Below are 19037 nucleotides of genomic sequence, written 5' to 3'. Positions count from 1 at the left end.
TAGGTTACTTTCTTGTTTTACCTATATGCAAGATGTCATTGACCACAATATCTTTTTCCTAAAGCCAAGAACACTTACACATCTCCCTGTTCTCCCTAGTTTCCAAGCACAGTACAGGGTTCTACATTTATTTAACAATACTGAGCCCTCTAAGTTTGGGCTAAGTAATGGTTTGTTCTAAGTTCAGAACAGGAGAAAACTCTACATTTCATGTTGCCTTCCTTTTGCAAGATTAATTCATGTCCTTAGATCTCCTTTTAGAAAGCTGACAAACCATGTTAGAAGAAAAAAGTCTTTAATGGAGAAGCATTTCATTCCAAAGAATGTACATTGACAGAGGCCATAGTTCAATTCTTTGGGCCATTTTCTGTAGCAGCAAGGCAAGAGATCCACACATCTCTTTTCCTATTAGAAGCAAAACCTGGTGCTCTACACAGCCAGACAGCTTTGTCAAAGGATTTCAGAGATAAATAAAAGGCTTTAATGTTTATGAGGAGTAAACAAGTTCCTTGAAATTAGTGTAATTAAAAAAAACCCAAAACACAACAACCAAACATAAGGAAGGAAAGAGAAAGTTCAACTACCTTTAAAGAGACTGCCTTTCAATAGAGAAAGTTCAGTCTCAAATTAAGATCTTTCCTTGTATCATTTGATCCTTCTAGGACTTCAAATAAAATAAAAGTTTTTATCCTATTGTCTGGTTTGCATGGCAAACCAAGATTGCCTGGTTACAACTACTATAACCTCACAAGTTCTTAAGTTTCTCAAGTCTGTGCAGCCCACCCAGTATCCAGGCTGGGGCAAGAAAAACTCTTAACTTAAAACAAGGAAGTTGAAGCTTTAGAGAGTTGCTTCTATTTATGCAACATACTACTACAGCTAATTTCACACCTCTTCAAATCATCTGCACTACACATCTGCATGATGAGAACAATTACGCAGCTGGGATTGGAGCACTTCAGTCAACAAAGACAATAAAGTGGCATCTCAGATCTGCAGCATGAAAAACTGTTGAAGCCTGGAAACAAAGGTGAAGTTATTAGAAAACTATTTGTTTGTTAGGACAAACATTTTATCTTTGAAGTTTTTTTGTTTGTTTGTTTGTTTGTGGTTTTTTGTTTGTTTTTTTTAAAATGAACATTGTATCTTACCTCCAGCAGAGATGACAGTGTAGATTTGAGAAATGCAAAATCTTGTCTCCAAAGATGAGTGATAGGAAATAATTCAAAACATCAAGTTTTCACCATAGAGGAAAAAATAGCTTAGCAAATATTGTAATGAAGTTTGACAGATGAATCAAGAAGAGAAAGTAAAAATTATTATATGCTGCTATGATTCAGAAAGAGTCCAAAGATGTACTGGTATCTCAGAATTATTTTGTCAAACATTGTATAGATATCTGAGTACTCACACAATCATTCTTTTTTCTTAAACAGGTGTAAAATGTTATGTGTTTTTTGTCCCCAGCTGATAATTTACATAAATGTTTGTGTTAAACCATTTTTGTTAGTCTGAGAGTTTTACATAGATGTTCTAAGAGTAATTTTTAAAGTGGAAAAGGAAGAACTTCCACACAAACTTGGAATAATGAGGAGCTAATTTGGTGCTTGTATCACCATATAAAATACATACAGCTTGTTTAAGTTGAAACAGTATCTGCCATTTTCTCCAGTTAGATCTCCAGCTTTGTAGAACTCAGACTGAAAATACCTCCCTTAGAAACAGATTTCAAATATAAGAATTCATATAATTAATTCTAATCTCAAGTGATGTGAATGCAACTTGTCTTCAGCTGGAAAAGGAAGTTCAGATGGTTGTAATTATTAAAATTGCATGCCATTAGATGCAGGCACATAAATTAATTTCCTTTTATAATAAAGTAATGCCACTACAGTTGTACATAAGCCCTAAGGTAATGTGGGCTAGAGCAAACAGAAATTCACACAGGAAATTATGGACAAATTTACATAGAAGTTGGATACAAGTTTCAGTCAAAAATAAAGTTCTGAAAACAATACATTTATAATCCCCTCAAAGGGCTTAGCCGTTTCCTATCTGTGATGATCTAAAAAAACTCCCCAAAACCTATGCAAAACAGAGTAAACATTCTTTGCTAACAGTATTATTACAAATTGCTATTAAAGGTGGTAGTATCTGACAAACTAGAGATGCATGACCTGTGGTGCATACGCCCAGTAATACTTACATATACTTTATCATCTATATTTTTAAAAGGCTAATGATCAATCTTCTTATTTCATAGAGGGAAACAGACACTAGCTCTGCAAAAATGCCTTGCTAAAGTTTATGCACTCCTGGTTTTTGAAAAGGCAGGAAGAAAACCCCATTCTCCTGAGATGCGGTCCTGTGACCTATCCACTAGACCATGCTACTTCCCAGAATACTGTAGTTTTCAGAAAGTCCTGTATGAAGCAATTTTTCATAATTAAAAACAAACCAAACGTCATAGCAAATATTTCATATGTTAGAGGTTTCATCTGAGGGTCAAAATTAACTTTCCTAAATTACATATTTCCTTGTGGATATTATTCTGAGGCTCTGAAAAGTAAAACTACAGCTCATAAAAATACACCCTGAGGAACAAGATACTTCATTAATTCCTTAAAGGTTTAGCATAATTGTTTTTAACTCAAGAAAAATCTTTCAACTAACTGGATACTCTCCGATGTCAGTTCTTCCAGATCTGACACATGAAAAAAGTTCTATGTGCATGCAATTAATCTTATATTTTATCACCCCATATTTTAATAATTTTCAACCCTTAGGGACTTGCACCCTAAAATGATGCTATCTCAGCTGTGTAGTATTTACATTTTTTTCTGGTTTTGTACTTTTTAATGTATTTGTTTTTATCATTTTATCTTAACCTAGTTTACGGTATGATACACAAAATACTTTATATAGGGATTTCAATAAATACTTTAAATATAATAGTATCATTAAGGTTGGAAAGATCATTGCCCTAGCACTGCCAAGTCCACAACTAAATCATGTCCCTAAGTGCCACATATACTTGTCTTTTAAATACCTCCAGCGATGGTGACTCAACCACTTCCCTGGGAAGCCTGCTCCATTGCTTGACCCCTCTCAGTGAGAAATTTTCATGGTATAATGAGAGTCCAATTGTAATTTGGAATTTTTGAGACACAGCCATAAAAATAGATAAAATAAATAGTACATTTATCAAAGAGAAAGTAATATACCAAGCTTATTTCAAAACACAGACAGAAAAAAATTTCCAAAATTTAGCAAAAGGGAGAAAATAAGTAAGATGATGAATGTTTAATTATATTTACTATATTTTTAACTTTATAAATAAAATAGTAGCTTGTCAGCAATTAGCTTTACAGCTTGTATTCTTCCATTTTTCATAATCAACATTAAATAATCAACTGGTACTGCAGTTCATAATAAATAGAGGACTACTCTGGAAACACTGCCTGTCTTGGGACAATGTACTACCCTGTGCAGGAGTGATCCTGTACCCAGGTCCATGGCAACTTTATACTTTCTAAAGCAAATATATCTGTCACACTAAAGTTTCATGAAACACTGGACAAGGTAAGGTAAAATCAAAATATCCAAAACCAGCTGCAGTCAAAACTTTATAAAGGCGGAAGTGATAGAAATACAAGAACATTATGCTTCATTTACTGAATATCAAGTTTAAGAGAGCTTATTCTGTTTAATCTGAGCAAATGTGCACACACTGCCACCAAAGGCAAGGAAAATGAGAGAGTCCCTTGTCAAATAGGGTCTGAACAGGGGTAAGGCGAGTTTTTCAAGGAATACCAAAGAGAGGCAGTGAACAGAGCTCTTCTAACCAGGTCACAGTTACCTGTTATTCCAGTACTAGAATCAAAGATAATTTGTGAAAAGCTCAAGGAATATTTCTTCTGACCTGGCATGAATGCGAGGTAAGGAACAACTGAAGAACTTGTGACGCTGCTCAAAAGCAAAAGCTTAAGGTCAGCCTTTTTATTAGCTTTTTCTGAAGCAAAATTTTTTCTTGACTTCAGTGAGGCTGCTTGTAAGAGTAATGATTACAGAGTTTGTGACAAAACCCAGATACCTGTGGCTAATGGTGCCAGAAAAGTTTTTGGGACTGAAACATGTTCTAAAATTTGTCTTTCTTCAGTGTACTGAGGTTATTATTTAAAACTCCTGTTTAGCATAAGTCTTCAGAAAGGCTGTCTCCAGTAGATATCTAACATAAGAGATCTAGGCAAACACTTAATATTTACTAACTCCCATTTCCCCTCAGAGTAAGGGCTGAGGTTTTGAAAATCTGTATGCTTCAGGGAACAAATGGAGTTGCTGGATGCAGACATATTTAGGAAAAAATTGACCCTAATAAATAGCCTGATTCCTTAATTAGCTTTTTACAAGAGAGACAAGGGAATGAGGGAGAACTATTTAGCCTCTCTGTAAAACTTTGGTGCACCCAGATCTTGAGTACAGTGCAGGTTTGGGCTCTGTGTCAAGGTCAAAGTAGGATGTGGGACATATGGAGGGCAAATAAAAATATCAAGTAGGTAAAGTGGCAGCTTTATAATGACAAAAAAATAGCTGAAACTTCTCAGTTTAGAGAGAAAGCTGAGGAGACGACATGATGAAAGCTAATAAACACAAAGGTGGAGGGAAAAGCAAAAAAAATTGTTAATCACCCCATGCCACGCTATTAGAACTAGAAATACTTTAGAAAGCTACTACATCCATTCCAAACAGGTAAAAAAGTGGCCAAGTTCAGGTGCTCTCCCTTAGGAGCATTCCTACAGATGGTCCATCAGCACAGCTCTCCCACATCCCCTCACTTTCTCTTCCCCTCCTTGTTTTAGGTAGACTGGAGGACAGGACAGCAGGGAAACAAGCAGAAGCCAGTCACACAGCTGCCTTACTCCATGCAGTAAATTTAAAAATGAAAAAGGCAAGAAAAAACATTATGTCTTTTTTCTCATTCAGGCTGCAACAGAAGCCAAGCCATTCAATCTTCAGGCAATAAAATTAATTTATTGGAGCTGTCATTCCGTTCCTGACCAAACATTTGAAGGGAACTTCAAAGGAGAAGCAGATCTGATAGGATAATAAAGCACCTTTGTCCTGGTAATCACAGAATAAATCTGAGTGGCTCTTCTTCTAGCCCACTCACAATAAGGCAAACCAGTATTCTATCAGGAATTACAGCTTAGCCCTTTATATTTGATTGTCACAAACACATATGTATTTCTTTGGATCTTAGTGGTATTAGTATATATAAATTATTTAAAAATGTAATTTGCATACATGAGAAAGGTGAGCACACAGGTATGCTTCAAAGAAGAAAAACAGAACAGGATAGGGAAGACGTTCAAACACAATTCAGCATCTTCAGCATTCTATAATTTTAATATGTTGGCAAATACTGTTAGATGAAGAAATTACTTGTGTTCATTAAGATTTTTATTTATTGAGATGTAAAAGGGACTCAGTATTTTGGAATGCAAGCCTGTCTCAAAAAATCTTACCAAAGAGAACCTATTTGTATGTGCTTTAGTTCTTACTGCATTACTTCAGCTGTCAGCTACCTCATATGTAGCACTCATTTGCAAAAATTAACTTCTAAATAAAAAGTAGCTGCAAATGGGAAAGAATAAATCAGTGTATCTGAACAACATGTAATTGTTCTCAAGAAAACACTTATTACTAATATTTTTGAAGTCTCACAACTGCTTGGTAGAATTAAGGCATCTACCCATTAATGATGCTCCACTGTTCAGGATACACCTGTTTATGAGTGTAGATGGGGATGTCTCCTTTGTGGAAATGATCTTCAGTGCATGGAATTCTGATCTCAAAATGTGGAATAATGCTAGCATTAAAAATGGCTGTTCAAAGACAAGGGCCCTGTTATTCTGGTTCCTGAACACTGCACAAAGGATCCTATGCAGGGAACAGGTACAGCCCCACTACATGTATAATTTTAAATTGAGTTATAACACCATATGCTCAGCAAGTAAAAAGACACGTAACTCAATGGACAACTGTTCACATGAGCATTTAACATCAGCATTCATATTGCTATAGTTTATAAAACAACTTGATTTTTTAAATTAAGCCATCTGTGACTAAAAACATTGTGTGTGAGCCTACATGCAAAAAAATTTCTGTTCACTGCTATCACAAACTAGGACAGTTTCAATAGTCATAGATTAATATGAGATGAAACTATTATTTTGTATTTTAGATAGATACAAGATGTGCAAAACCTTTGGATCACGTTATGCAAAGGGAATTCTATAAAGTAGCAATACAGATACCTATTAGGAAATATCTTATATCTCACAAAAGCAGAATGCTTCTTTGTGTAAACACATATTGACTGGGACAATGGCTATGTGCCCAATTTAAAGTCTCAAAGACCTGTGGAAAAAAAATTAAATAAGAAAAGTTACTGGCCAGGTACACTTGCTTTGTCTTCATTGAACTTAAAGGAACTGCTGTGTACTTACATACTGTACTTGTCTGTACAGAAGTCTACTGGTGCAATTTCCAAGAAAAAAATACCTTGAACTATTAAAATACCACAGCTTTCTTCTCCTGACTCCCCACCACCACTATCATGCTGCAGGAAGAATGAAACTGTTCTCCTACCAAACTGCACTTCTGATAATTATCTCAAATTTACTAGCTATGATAAAACATATTTTTCCTATACAGCTGGATGCTGCAGCTTTAAAACTTGATGAACTTCTACTTTAGGATATCTGCATTTCCCTGCTGAATTACAAATTTTCATTGTATAACTTGCACCTTAAATTCAAATGCACTGGAATATGTTTGGATGAAAAGGCCTAAATGAGTAATAGCTATTAACATTTCCAGACCAAAACAAAAACAAAAACCACATGAAGACAGAGCTATGGCTGAAAAAGAGAGTAAGTTACTTAAGGTATAAAGCATAATGGCATATTGCATAAAGCATAAATTATCCCAAAAGTAAACATTCCAAAACCCCCAGGAAATTCAGGATTAAAGATGAAAACTTAAAAGGAATCCAAACATCTTGTATAATTGAAATGCAGTATGAAAGCCTCCAAAACAAACTTAGATTAGCCCTGCAGCAGCACCACATTGTAAGCCAGAAATCATGATTAATGCATTTAATATCTGTGGCCCGAAATTAGCCTAATGCGTATTTCAAAGGTAATTTTTCATTTTGTTCCTTTGTATGCAACAAGTGACTATGACAAGCATTAGAAGGTGAGCGGGAGAAAAACAATGGTATCATAACCATGTTGTGAGTTCCTCTGCAGAGCTGGTCAATAGTTGACTATTTAGAAATATAAAATGTCCATCATGAGTGTGAAGCTATAAGCAAAATACTGTTGTACCATGCATAAATGTTTCATGAATGTGAAAGAAACTGGCTGGACCAGTAAAACTCAATCAGGAAAGGCTCCATTACATTTAATAACTTGTTAAAAGACAAACAAGTAGAATTCCAATTCTTAAAATAAAGCACAGATATTAAAATCTGAGAAACAAACCTCTTACACTACATGGGTTACCTATCTAATCTGAGTAGACAGAACTTTTCTACAGAACAATAAGAAGAGTAAGAGAAGATAAACGCTTGCCAAAAATATCAAGGCCCAAAACGCACATTTAGTTTCAAAATTCTTTTATTGCAGTTGGATAATAGAGATAAATATCTAAGAGCAAAATCCAGTAAGTCACATTTATTTTCCTTTGGAACAATTCTGCAAACTGGTTTTATGATAAAGAACAAAAAGTTGCACTACATTTTGGAACATTTTGTTCTTTAAAACTGGTCAGACAGGTGGGAAATATTAAAGTACTACAAATTAAATGAATAATTTTCCACTTCAGCTTCATTTCCCAAACTGAACAAGTCCAAGCAAAAGAAACTATGATATTTTCTGCTTGTGAGATACATATCAACTGGTGATGCACTTCAAGCTATATTAATTTGATTAAAAAGTTTATCCTTAATAACCTGAGACATCAATCCATGTATAGCTTCTATGGTGGTCTTGCAGCTGAAAAACAAGCATAAACTCAATGTTGGACAAAAACGGAACAGAACTGTCATTCTCCTTGAAGATATCCAGCTGTTTAGAAGTTCAGGGTGCCCATAACCCCATGAATCTTAAAAACTGTCCAGAAAGAAACAGTCACACACAACAATTTGGCCATTGTTGCCAGTACCTTTTTGTTACTTAGAAAGCAATCTGACTGTACACACACAGACCAATTCCAGCAAACTTTGTCTTGCAATTTAGAACATCTTACATTAACTATAGCAAGTGGGCTCTGTGGCCATCTGAACCAAAAAAAAAAAATTCCTTCAGGGAATGGAGCTATCAGCTGGTATTATCAATACCTGCAGGCTCTCACTGCTCTCTATCTTATCTCCTTTGCCCAAGCTCAGGACAGTAGTGTACAGTAACCATGGTCCTGCCAAGAAACTTTACAGGGAACATGAATGAAAAGTTTATAGAACAAATCAGTTATTGGTCAAAATATGTAACCTGCAAAACCCCCAAAGAGCTGAGAAGATTCCTACTGATCCAAGTTTTCCCTAATGTCTGCCGCAGGGCAATGTAGTGTCAAACTAACAAATAAAAACAGACTGTACAAATGCAAAAGATTAATCAGGACTGAAGGCATGGAGAATAGGGACAAATTACTATTAGACAGATAAAGGAACCCTAGGGAAAGCAAGCTGACTTGGAGCACAATTTACCTAATGCACACGTCCGCTTAGAAAATGGCTTAGAGATATGCATGGACAGCAACAGAAGTTATCATACAGCCCAGTGTAAGCACCTTTATGCTAATGCTCTACAGCACTGTTTTCCCAAAACAGGTATGTCTAACAATCCTTTAGTGATCTTTCCAGCTCTATTTCTTCAGAGTAATTTAGGTGACACTAAATTAATTGTCCTGTGTCTGCACAGGTTTCCTACTGTCTTTTCTCTTATGAAAGATCACTAATTGAAGAAAAACATGCATCTGCAGAAGTGTTACACTCCATTTTGGGAACTATGGTAGCTTTGGTTGCACAGGAAAACAGAATTATTGCAAAAACAATTCCCTCCAATCCCTTACAAATTATGCACTAACTACTGATGAAAATTAAATAAAAACAGAAAAGCGAAATACCTAGAACTGCTGCAACAAATAATATAGTAGCATGATCAGAGAAGGAGCTATTTCTCAGAATAACTGTAAGCATGTAGGAGTAAGGGGAAAATAAAATGCAGTCAGTATTACAGGACTCCTAACAGCAATGCAAACTTATGAGCAACTCCATCCTCCTCCGGTCTTCAAAGCATTGCTATTTTGTTTCCTACAGGAACTAGGACGTATCACTTAACCTGGCTGCTGTGCCGTAGCAACAGCATTAACTCCACTGCAAATGTAATCTGCAACTGAAATAGGCTAAATGAGTGTTAATTTTTAAAAGTCAACCTCCCTCCAATTCAATCATGTTTGTTAAAAAACTTGTAAGAGCCGGTAACTTTCCAGAAAAAGGAAACAAAGGTGTGTCAGGGGGAGAGAATACCAGGAAACTGTTCTACTATCAACATAAAGTGATGGGGAAGAGGGACAGAAAGCCTCAAAAGCTGAAAACACGCAAATGCAAACATCCCAGATTTTGTTCAATTTTTGCACTCTGTTCTAAGGGATTCTACAGAACTGTTTCCTTATTAAATGGAATTACTACATCTCACTCAGAATACTCCTAAGGTGTGTGCAGTTGAGTCCTGCCTTCTCCACAGATGGAACTGAGTTTGTCCCACCATATACGGTGCACTATTTCTTGGTTTTCAAAGTCTGAAACTTGCCAATACGGTGTTTTTGAACAATGCAGCTGCATGAGCTGTTGGATACTATTAACCTCTGCTAAAAGATTTTACTTGAAAAACCGGTGACTCTAACATGATATAATCTAAGCACACATATAATTCTTAAGACAATTGGGAAAGAGATGTGAGTATTACTGAGAAGCAACTTGTGTACTTCAAAGCTCAAAATAAACAGAGCTGATCACCAATAAATGTAAGGAAAACTGAGGGAAAATATTATAACTCCTTTGAAATAATGTTGTACACCTTGTGATAAGAAGTTTATTAACTTACAACAGCAAGTATGTGCTATCAGGCAGCGTAGCTAAATATAAAGGCCAGAATAGCTGTAAGCTACTTCTTAAAAAAAAAACCCCAACAAAACCCCAATGTTTTCTTATTTTTAAAATAAAAGATACATTAAATAAGAAATATGAATGAGTTCATAATTTTTATGTTACTATTAGACAACTGTAAACAAAACTTACTGAACTGTTTACACTAGTTCTTAAAATCATGTTCTATACCATAATTTTACTTACTGTTAGTTTTAACCTAATTAACCATAAAACTATGCTAATTACTAGCAAAGTTACAATTTTGCACTAGACAGTAAACATTTTTTTTTGTTTGCCAGATACTGATGGAATTTTACAGCAATTTTTTATTTAATAAACTAGAATTAAACTCATTCCAAAATTAAATTCAAACCCCCCCCAAATTAAAAATTCCTTGTAGGTTTAACAGAGGCAAGATTTTCTTTAACTTTGAAAAACAACTAGCGACTTCTTGAGTTTCTCATTCCTAGTTATAATCTAATTATTATCTCTAATTTCCCAGGTTACAGTTACAGGCATTATAAAAGTTTAAAACCAAATAATACTTTTCACATGAAGAACACATGGATGTGTTATCTTACCTGTCTCGTGTTGCTTTTGCAAGTTTGTCTTCTGACTTCTTGTCATGAGTCTCTAAACCCAGCATGAAACTGCCCCTTCCAAGCTGAGCTTCTGACTGTTCTAATTTTTCAGACAAATCAAAGACTTGGCCAGTGGTGTAGTCAGCATTCTTAGGAGAAAGAAAGTAATAAAGATTTTGAATATAAGCATAAATTCAAGCATTTATACACAAAAATAAACCAAATCTGAGGAAAGGTTTTAAAAGTGCAGTGCTGCATATTTTAATCTGTATCTGCAACTGAAGTGATACAGAACATGAGTGGTGGTTAAGAGAACAGAAGCTGAACATCTGACAAATGCTCAATCCCTAAAGCCTGAATTGGGTTCTTTTTATTACTTTCAACCCATGCCCTAAGTTATGCAGGAGTAAGTAAAACTCAGTTGGTTTTGACCAAGAGAAAAAGAAAATTGGCTTCTGCAGAGGGAAGGTTTTGATGCTTTGCTGTTACACTGAAGGTCTACCTGCAGTATTTCTATTGCAACCTAGTTTTAACAGTTCCTTTTTTTATTTTTTCTTAAGTGTTTACTTATTAAACACCATTATTCACTGCAGTGCTCTACAGAGTTACAAGGTTAAAAAGTATTTAAGACAAAATCCAAGTATATAGACAGAACTCAGAAAAATTAAATTTGTTATTCCCACCTTCTCCTTTTACAGAGCAGATATAAGGAGCATTTCAGTATTTATGATTAGGAAAACCTTCTTGTTTGATCTGACATTCTTAATGTGGGGTCTGTATCTATCAAGTGTTCTATTAAGCATTTTACAGCAGAGGGCCTGGCTTTCAGACTCATGAATGAATCAATGCACACAACTGTGGTACTTACAGTGAGCAAACTAGAAGAACTGAGAGTGTTCACCCAGTACTTGTTCCACAACAGCTCAAGCAATTTACGATCCAAAGATGATTTAAAGTACGAGACTTCTAAAGCATAATACCTTTAAAAACAAACATGCAAACAAACAAAGTGTCCATCTAAATATCCTGCTTGATTGTCACATCCAAAGTACATGCAGCTCAAAAAATCCTTATCAATGGCAAATATCTTTAAAAATTCAAAGCATTTAAGGTTACTCCCAGTTCCAGTTCTCTGTATGATCTTCTGTAAGTAATTCATATATAGATTTAATACATAATCCCCACACATACTGCAGTGTTCTGTTAAATGAGATTGCAAGAGTTTTTGAATTATTCTCTTAACAACCTATCCTATGCTTGAGTTCTTCAATACCATAACTTACAGATGATTGTAGTTTTGCATATATTGCTTCTAATTTCTTGAGGAATGCTTGGTAGCAGTAAATGTTACAAACAGGCCAACAATCTCACATTCTACTCTTGAAAGCCAGCCTTTAGCAGTGTTACAAATTAACACACCCAGAAATGCAATAAAAGGAGCTGTACAGGCCTTGCCCCTTAGTCAGAAGAGCAGTGGGATCACAGCGTCCCCAGTCCTGCTGGTCAATCCCCATCTGACCCTTTCCTCCCTGCCCCAACAAGGCATCACTGCTTACAAGTGTTCAGAAATCAACTGCTAAAGCTTTTAACCAGGTTCATCTTTACCTTTGCAGAGTTCTCCCTTAAAACATCCTCTGATAAATGCCAGTGACACTTTTTTTCACAAAATCAAGAGCACTTAAAGTAAAAGTGAACTTCAGGATTTGAAACGCTACAGGAAATTTACTTTTCCATACTGAATCACTAACCTAAACACACAAAAAATAAAAAAGTTGGTTTTTTTTTTTGTTACTTACTGTTTACAATGTACACCAAAGTCTTCTATTTTATTGAGTGGAATAGTCTGGTATTCAGAGGGACCTTCATCTGGAGGTTTATAGCCCTAAAAATTTACCAAATGGCAAAGATGACATAATAATTCTGAGGCTTTTCAAAATGCCTAAACTTTACAAAAAAATTTCTAGCTTATGCAATTCTAGTTTATTTTTGTCTAGAGAAAACGACATTTCCCCTGGTAGCCTGAAATTCAGAATTTTCTAAGATCTCAGGCTTACATTTGGCTTTACTAGCTGTACTAGTCATTACATTTGCAGGTTTATCAAAAGCAAACTAGTGGTCATAGTTGAGTTTTTTCAAGTAAGTAACATGGCAAGCTGTGATTAGATCCTTTCTTAGATCAAAGAAAGGGCAAGCTTCTTTTTAGTCAGTATTCCTCTACCTGTTCATGGAAATTTTGAGGGAGGATTTGAGAAGAGGGCAGAAGCATCCATGGACATGCCTTAGAGATACCTAAAACTTTCAGTTACTTGTTTAGCCAAGATGGTGACACTCACAGCTACTGACAAAGCAAAAACTGCCTGCAGTCCACTGTGAGAGCTCCCTAAAAATATGCTTCTCACGTGCATTTTCCAGATGTGATTTGGTTTTCAGGTACAGGATTCTTCTCCCTGTTCAAAATTCTCAAAGTATTTATGAAGGGGTTTCCGATATACCTGAACTTTACTGGATTGAAATTAAATAGCACAGCCAGAAGTATGCATGAGAGGATCCATTTGGAGAACTAATCTCCAATGCTGATGTGATTTTTTAGCTTTAAGCCTAACCCATATTGTTTCATTAACTTTTTTGTACATTAGTTTGCGAAGATTCATAATATTTACTTGAAAAAGTAGATAGTTTTGAACCCTACTTTTCTAAAATGAAAAGCAAATTACAACATTTAAACATGCTATTAACATTTGGGTTTAGGTCTGAAAAATAAACAGAGAAGAACTAACATAAAACAATTTTGATGAATACTACCTACAACTATGGTCATTAAAAACTACCTATATGGAGCTACATAATTTTGGGATGGATCCACAATCTGGACAGTGTAATTGATTTAACAGTGCCAAAACTCTATGAAAACCACACTAGGAGTCAACCTTTATAAATGTAATCAATATCCAAAGGCATGCAGTAACCAGAGTATGGGCACATCGTCCTTTGGAATGAACATTCAGTACAGCACAGCAGACCAAACTCCATCATATAAAGACAGTTCAGTGTTCACACATTAGATAATTTTAGATATTTAACTATTTACCTTAGGATATGTCCTAAAAGCTCCAAGATTTACTTTTCCTGCAGATATTGTTCTTGTTGGATCAATCTGTAGAAATGCAAGTAAAACTCATTACACACATTTTATTATTTATTACAGGCTTAAATTAAGTTTATAGTAATTTTACTTCAGAAATGTAATTCATGCTGATTGTATTAGTTCTGTCATAAACAGTACTTCTTCTGTTGGTATGAGACTCTCTAAAAAGATGGGAGTATCAATAGCCTTCAGTGGATTATTTTTCCAAACTGATTTTCCTTATTTCCTAAATACTTAAAAACCCCTTATGCTTAAGAACTATACCATAGCTGAAACAACGCAGTGAAAACGGCCCAGGCAAGCAACACTATTGGTTTGCCCAGTACGTGGCCAGCAAAGCAGGAGTGGCACCAGTTTAAAGTGTGCATCTAACACCTCCGTCACACAAAGTACACACTACTAAAATGCTAACAGACAGAAATCCAAAAATTATTCTCCTCAACATGATCTGCTATGCAGGGTTATCACCCACGAGCCACTACTTACAACCACTGCTACGAAGGGTTCCTGAAATTGCTGGTTGAGCATCTGGGTGCTGACGTCGATCCCCGAGAGCCAGCAGCCGTAGCCGGGGTGACTGTGGTACCAGCCGATGGCATTTTCCAGGCGTCCGACCTAAGAGCAGCAGGGAAGGGAAACAGCCCCAGCGTTCAGCTCCATTCCCAAAGCACCGCCTGCCCTCCAGCGGCACTTCCAGCACGCTGCAAGGCGCGGCAGGATAAACAGGAATTTCCACTCGTGAGGAAATATTCCCGAGAAACCCTACAACGAATAGTACTGGCATTCTCTGCTACAGCTGCTGCCACAGAGCAAAGGGCTTCAAGGAGCCTGGAGCTCCTTCTTCGGTGACAGCTGAACTACTGAAGAGGCTCCACACAGCTGGATGCTGAGCTGCGGCTCCTCAGCAGCGCTGAGAAATTTCTTAGGGATGTAACACAAATATATCTGATCTCCTATAAAGTAGGGAACATCAGCAGAGAATGAATTATTTAGTATGGTAACATATCTCACAGACATACAACCTGTTAGTGGTAGGTTTAAAAAGTAACTTCAAAGGCATGCTTTCAAACACCAGAAGAGACAGAAATTATTGCCTAGAGCCAAGTTTAAAAGCCAAAAGATGAATTTTTGACAACTTTTTATCAGATAAAACCTCTGAATAGGAGTTTCCTGGCTATCTCTAAAAATACTGGAAGAGAAAGGGGCAAAGCCAAAAACCCCCAGGAGAATAATCTCCCATTGAACCTAATTTTTGTAATCCTCTCTTAAGGAATTGTTTACTGGCTGTTCCAGTAATGAGACAGAACACACAAACTGCCTACTTTATTTTTTAACTGGTGAAGAATATTTATATTTTCTTTACAATTCCCACAAGAGAGACCAAAAAAACAAAAGAATGCGTGTTATTTTTCAAAGCCAAGTAACATATTTGAACTACATTAAGACCAGATCCTGTCCATGGAGAATCAAGTAACTGGAATGGCAGCATCTATAAAGCATTTACATAGTGCTTTGTATAGTTATGTAAAGATATATTAACCAGAAACCTAATGATAAAAAGAGCTATTCCAGGAACAAGTGCCTACTAAAATCAAACAGCCACCATGAAAACTCTGCCAGAGCAACAGGAAAGCTGAGATATTTTATTTGCACACAAGTTTAGTTTCAAAATTGTGAAACCAACTACAGACAAAACTGAACAACATAAACAATGAGAAAAAAAAATTTCCTGTCACATAACAACTCCTACAGAAACCTGGACTGTTTTAAACATAAGACAAGCTGTTTACATTTTTATGCAATATATTTACCATTCTGAAATTCAGTATTTCTCCCTAAGAATGGGATTCTATGAATATATCTTTATTTAAAGATAGCATGACTGTATTCTTTAGGCAAAGACATCTCTTCAAGTTATTTACTTTTTGCAACAAGAGTATGAGCATCATGACATTGTTTTCAGATAAAACAAATTAGATTAAAGGAATTATTTCTACATCTTCTCACAGGGTTGGGAAAAAAAAAGTCCCAGAACATAATTATTTCTGCATTATGTTTACTCTTTGCTGATGTTATGATTCACCCTAAAGCACATCAATTTCAGTATCTTCAACTCTATGTAAGTCTATGAACGTAGGTACAACTCTCCAAAATAATCCAAATGCTCCTCTGTTATATCCACTTAGTATGTAAGGGGCTTCTAATTTTAGCTGGTTTAAAAATCAGTGGGTCAACAGGGTATCAAAACTGTTTGAGCTTGGAGAGTTAAAGCTATTTCAACTCTTATTTCTAGTATAGAATTGTCCTGTATTGGAAGAAGGACATCAGTAAGTGCTCTGATGTGCTGTGGTGGTTTCCTCATCAGCCACGGGGCAGAGCTGTATTTCTGTTATCCTTTCTGCACATGAGAACTTCACTGTACATGAACTTCACTTCAGCTTTAATATAACACGGATCTCTGGATAGAAAGTGACAAAGATGGGAAACAGACAAGTAAGTCTGTTCATCTAAATGTCCAAATGACAATATGAATAATTAAGTTGCACTGAAACTTACTTATTCTTTCATTGGCATTTTCTTCACAAATATGTCTTTTTTATGGAAGAGAGCGGCGTACTATACAGAAAGATCTCAGAAGAAGGTAAGAATAAATGTCTTAATTCTGATCTACAAATACTAAGTACGTCCAATGCAACATACATATTTAATTTTGCACAGTTTTTAGAAAGAAGTATCAGTTACTTTGGAAACACATTCTCCCACATAGCCAGCAGCCTCAGCCATACAAACACCTCCTCAGCAATGAGAATAATTTACAAAGGTAAGGAGAATGCACTACTTTTCATCAAATCATTGAGGTTGGAAAATATCTCCAAGATCATTGTGTCCAACCTTTGATGAACTATTGTAAGTCAGGGAAACACGGATGTGAAAATGTTTACCGGGCCCTGCGTTCCGTGCTACTGACATAGTTCTTAGCGCCACGTTTGAGGAGAGACAGGACAATCGGGCAGGCGCTTCATGACTGGGGGAGGGAGGAAGCCTGCAAGCCCCCAGGTATGTTCCTGTAGCTCACAAGGCGCACAGGGTCTCCACGAGGAGGGTCAGACACCCCCCGCCAGCTCTCCTTACCTGCTTGGCGTTCTCGATGTAGGCAGCCATGTACTCGTAGGCGGCGGCCTGCGCGTTGACGCGGGTCTCGGTGCCCTCCACGGGAAGGGCGAAGCTGTCCATGATGATCATGGTCTCCCCGTCCACCTTGCCCAGCATGAGCCCCATCACCTCCAGGTTGCCGCCGGACCTGGCGTGCATCACCATCTTCAGCAGCGCCAGCGCAGAGATCTTGCAGTACTTGAAGTAATGGTGGCTGCAACAACGCGGAGGCCGCGGAAGGGAAGGCAGAGCCATCAGATCAGGCCGGTCCTGGCCGCCTGCCCTCCCGCCCGCCCGGCCGCTCGGCCGCCCCGCTCCCACTCACTCCTTGGTCCAGGGCTTGGCCGCCAGGATCTCCTGCTGCTGCTTGCGGTCGTACTTGTAGATCTCGTCGATGCTCTGCGCCTCCTGCATGTTGTTCGCGAGCTCCCACGTCTTCTGCGCCATCCCGCTCCCGGAGGCGCCGCTCCCCGCCGCCGCCATCGCCCCGCTCCCGGCCCCGGCTCGCGCCCCGGCCCCGCACCGCCGCACCGGGCCGCGGGCGGAACCAAGCGCGGGCCGGGGGTGCGCACGGAGGGTGGTACGGTCCGCGCAGGCCCGGGGCGGGCGGCGCTGCGCCCCCAGCGGCCGCGCTCGGCTCTGCACGCCCCGTGAAGCGGCACCGCGGAAACCCGACCCCGGCCGAGCGGAGGCTTCTCTCACTGTTTATCCATTTAATTATTTACTTGTGCTTTTTAAATTACTGTGACCAGTTCTGGGCTGTTCAATACGAGAGAGACACGGAGCTTTTGGAGCGGGTCCAGCTGAAGGCAACAAAGATGTTTAAGGGACGGGAGCATCTCTTTCGTGAGGAAAGGCTGAGGGAGCTGGTCTTGTTCAGCCTCGATAAAGAGACGCCTGAGAGGGGGCCTTACCAATGTATATAAGTATCTAAAGTGGGAGGCGTCAAGAGGATGGAGCCAGGCTCTGCTGGTAGGTGCCAAGCAAAAGGACATAATGAAAGAAAACTAGTGCACGGGAAATTCTCCCTGAAGATGAGGAAGAATTTCTTGACTGTGCAGGTGATCGACCACTGGAACAGATTGCCCAGAAAGGCTGGGGAGTCTCCCTCCCTGGAGATACTCAAGAACCGTCTGGATGCAATCCTGTGCTCTAGGGTGGCCGTACTTGAGCAGGCAGGTTGGACCGGCTGACCCGCCGTGCTCCTTTCTATCCTGCCTTACTCTGGGATGCTGGGAAGCCCACCCGCCGCCGCCTCCCCTCCCGCTCCTTCTCCCCGCCCGGGAGGAGGCGGTGGCCGGGTCGCACCGCCCTCCGGGGCAGCGGGGGGCGCTGCGCGGCGCCGCCCGCCGGGTTCCGGGGCGGCCGTAACGCGCGGGGCGCGGACGGAGCCGCGGCCGCCGGCACCGGTGAGCGGGCGGCGGGGGCGGCGCGGAGCCCAGGGACCCTCCTCGCAGCCCCGCCGGGCGGTTCCATCGCCCGCATCGCTCACAGCCCGGAGGGGGCGGCGGCGGGAGCGAGGGGGGTTCGCTGGGCAGCGGGACGGGCTCCGGGGCGGGACGGGGCGGGGGCGCGCCCGGGGCGCGCCCGGGTCTGGGGTCCCCGCGGGGGCGGCGGGGCTCGGCTGGGCTGGGCTGGGCTGGGCTGGGCTGGTCCCGGCCCTCCGGCGGGGCCGCTTGTTGTGCGGCCGTTGCCTGACAACGGCGCCGCGATCCGGAAAGGGGCCGAGCCCCGAGTGCCGCATCCCCGCCCCGCAGCTGCTCCCTGGGGGTCGGAGCCTCCGGGAATGCCCCAGTGCTGCCAAGAAGGAAGGAGGGAGGTTGGGAGGTGGGCGCTGCAGGCCAGGGGAGAGGCGCTTCTCCGAGCTGTCGCTCTTGGAGAAATAAACTTGTTCTTCTGGGTCTGAAAGTTTTTCGAAATTAGTGTCTTTTTGGATCAAATTACGTGC

At 39.3% G+C, this 19037-nt stretch overlaps 2 protein-coding genes across 9 annotated transcripts in view; one reads left to right on the top strand and one right to left on the bottom strand.

The window, feature by feature from the left end:
• Positions 1 to 7664: 7664 nt before the first annotated feature.
• COPS5 (COP9 signalosome subunit 5) lies at positions 7665 to 17705 on the bottom strand. The gene is made up of 8 exons (XM_040075234.2): positions 17415 to 17705; positions 17069 to 17303; positions 14423 to 14551; positions 13880 to 13945; positions 12588 to 12673; positions 11660 to 11771; positions 10792 to 10940; positions 7665 to 8060 (listed from the first exon to the last, which is right to left on the bottom strand). The coding sequence occupies exons 1-8, from the start codon at positions 17570 to 17572 to the stop codon at positions 7976 to 7978; spliced, it is 1020 nt and encodes a 339-aa protein (XP_039931168.1). The 5' UTR covers positions 17573 to 17705; the 3' UTR covers positions 7665 to 7975.
• Positions 17706 to 18446: 741 nt separating this feature from the next.
• CSPP1 (centrosome and spindle pole associated protein 1) overlaps positions 18447 to 19037 on the top strand; it is a 63314-nt gene continuing 62723 nt past the window's right edge. For all 8 annotated transcript variants that reach the window (XM_040073364.2, XM_040073354.2, XM_040073325.1 and 5 more), the window contains exon 1: positions 18447 to 18498. The gene's annotated coding sequence lies outside the window, so the exon portion shown is untranslated. The remainder of the gene's footprint in view (positions 18499 to 19037) is intronic.

Source organism: Hirundo rustica, chromosome 1 (assembly GCF_015227805.2).
Source record: "Hirundo rustica isolate bHirRus1 chromosome 1, bHirRus1.pri.v3, whole genome shotgun sequence".
Taxonomy (NCBI): domain Eukaryota; kingdom Metazoa; phylum Chordata; class Aves; order Passeriformes; family Hirundinidae; genus Hirundo; species Hirundo rustica.
Note: the sequence above shows the minus strand (reverse complement) of the source record. Positions and strands in the feature narration are given on the sequence as shown.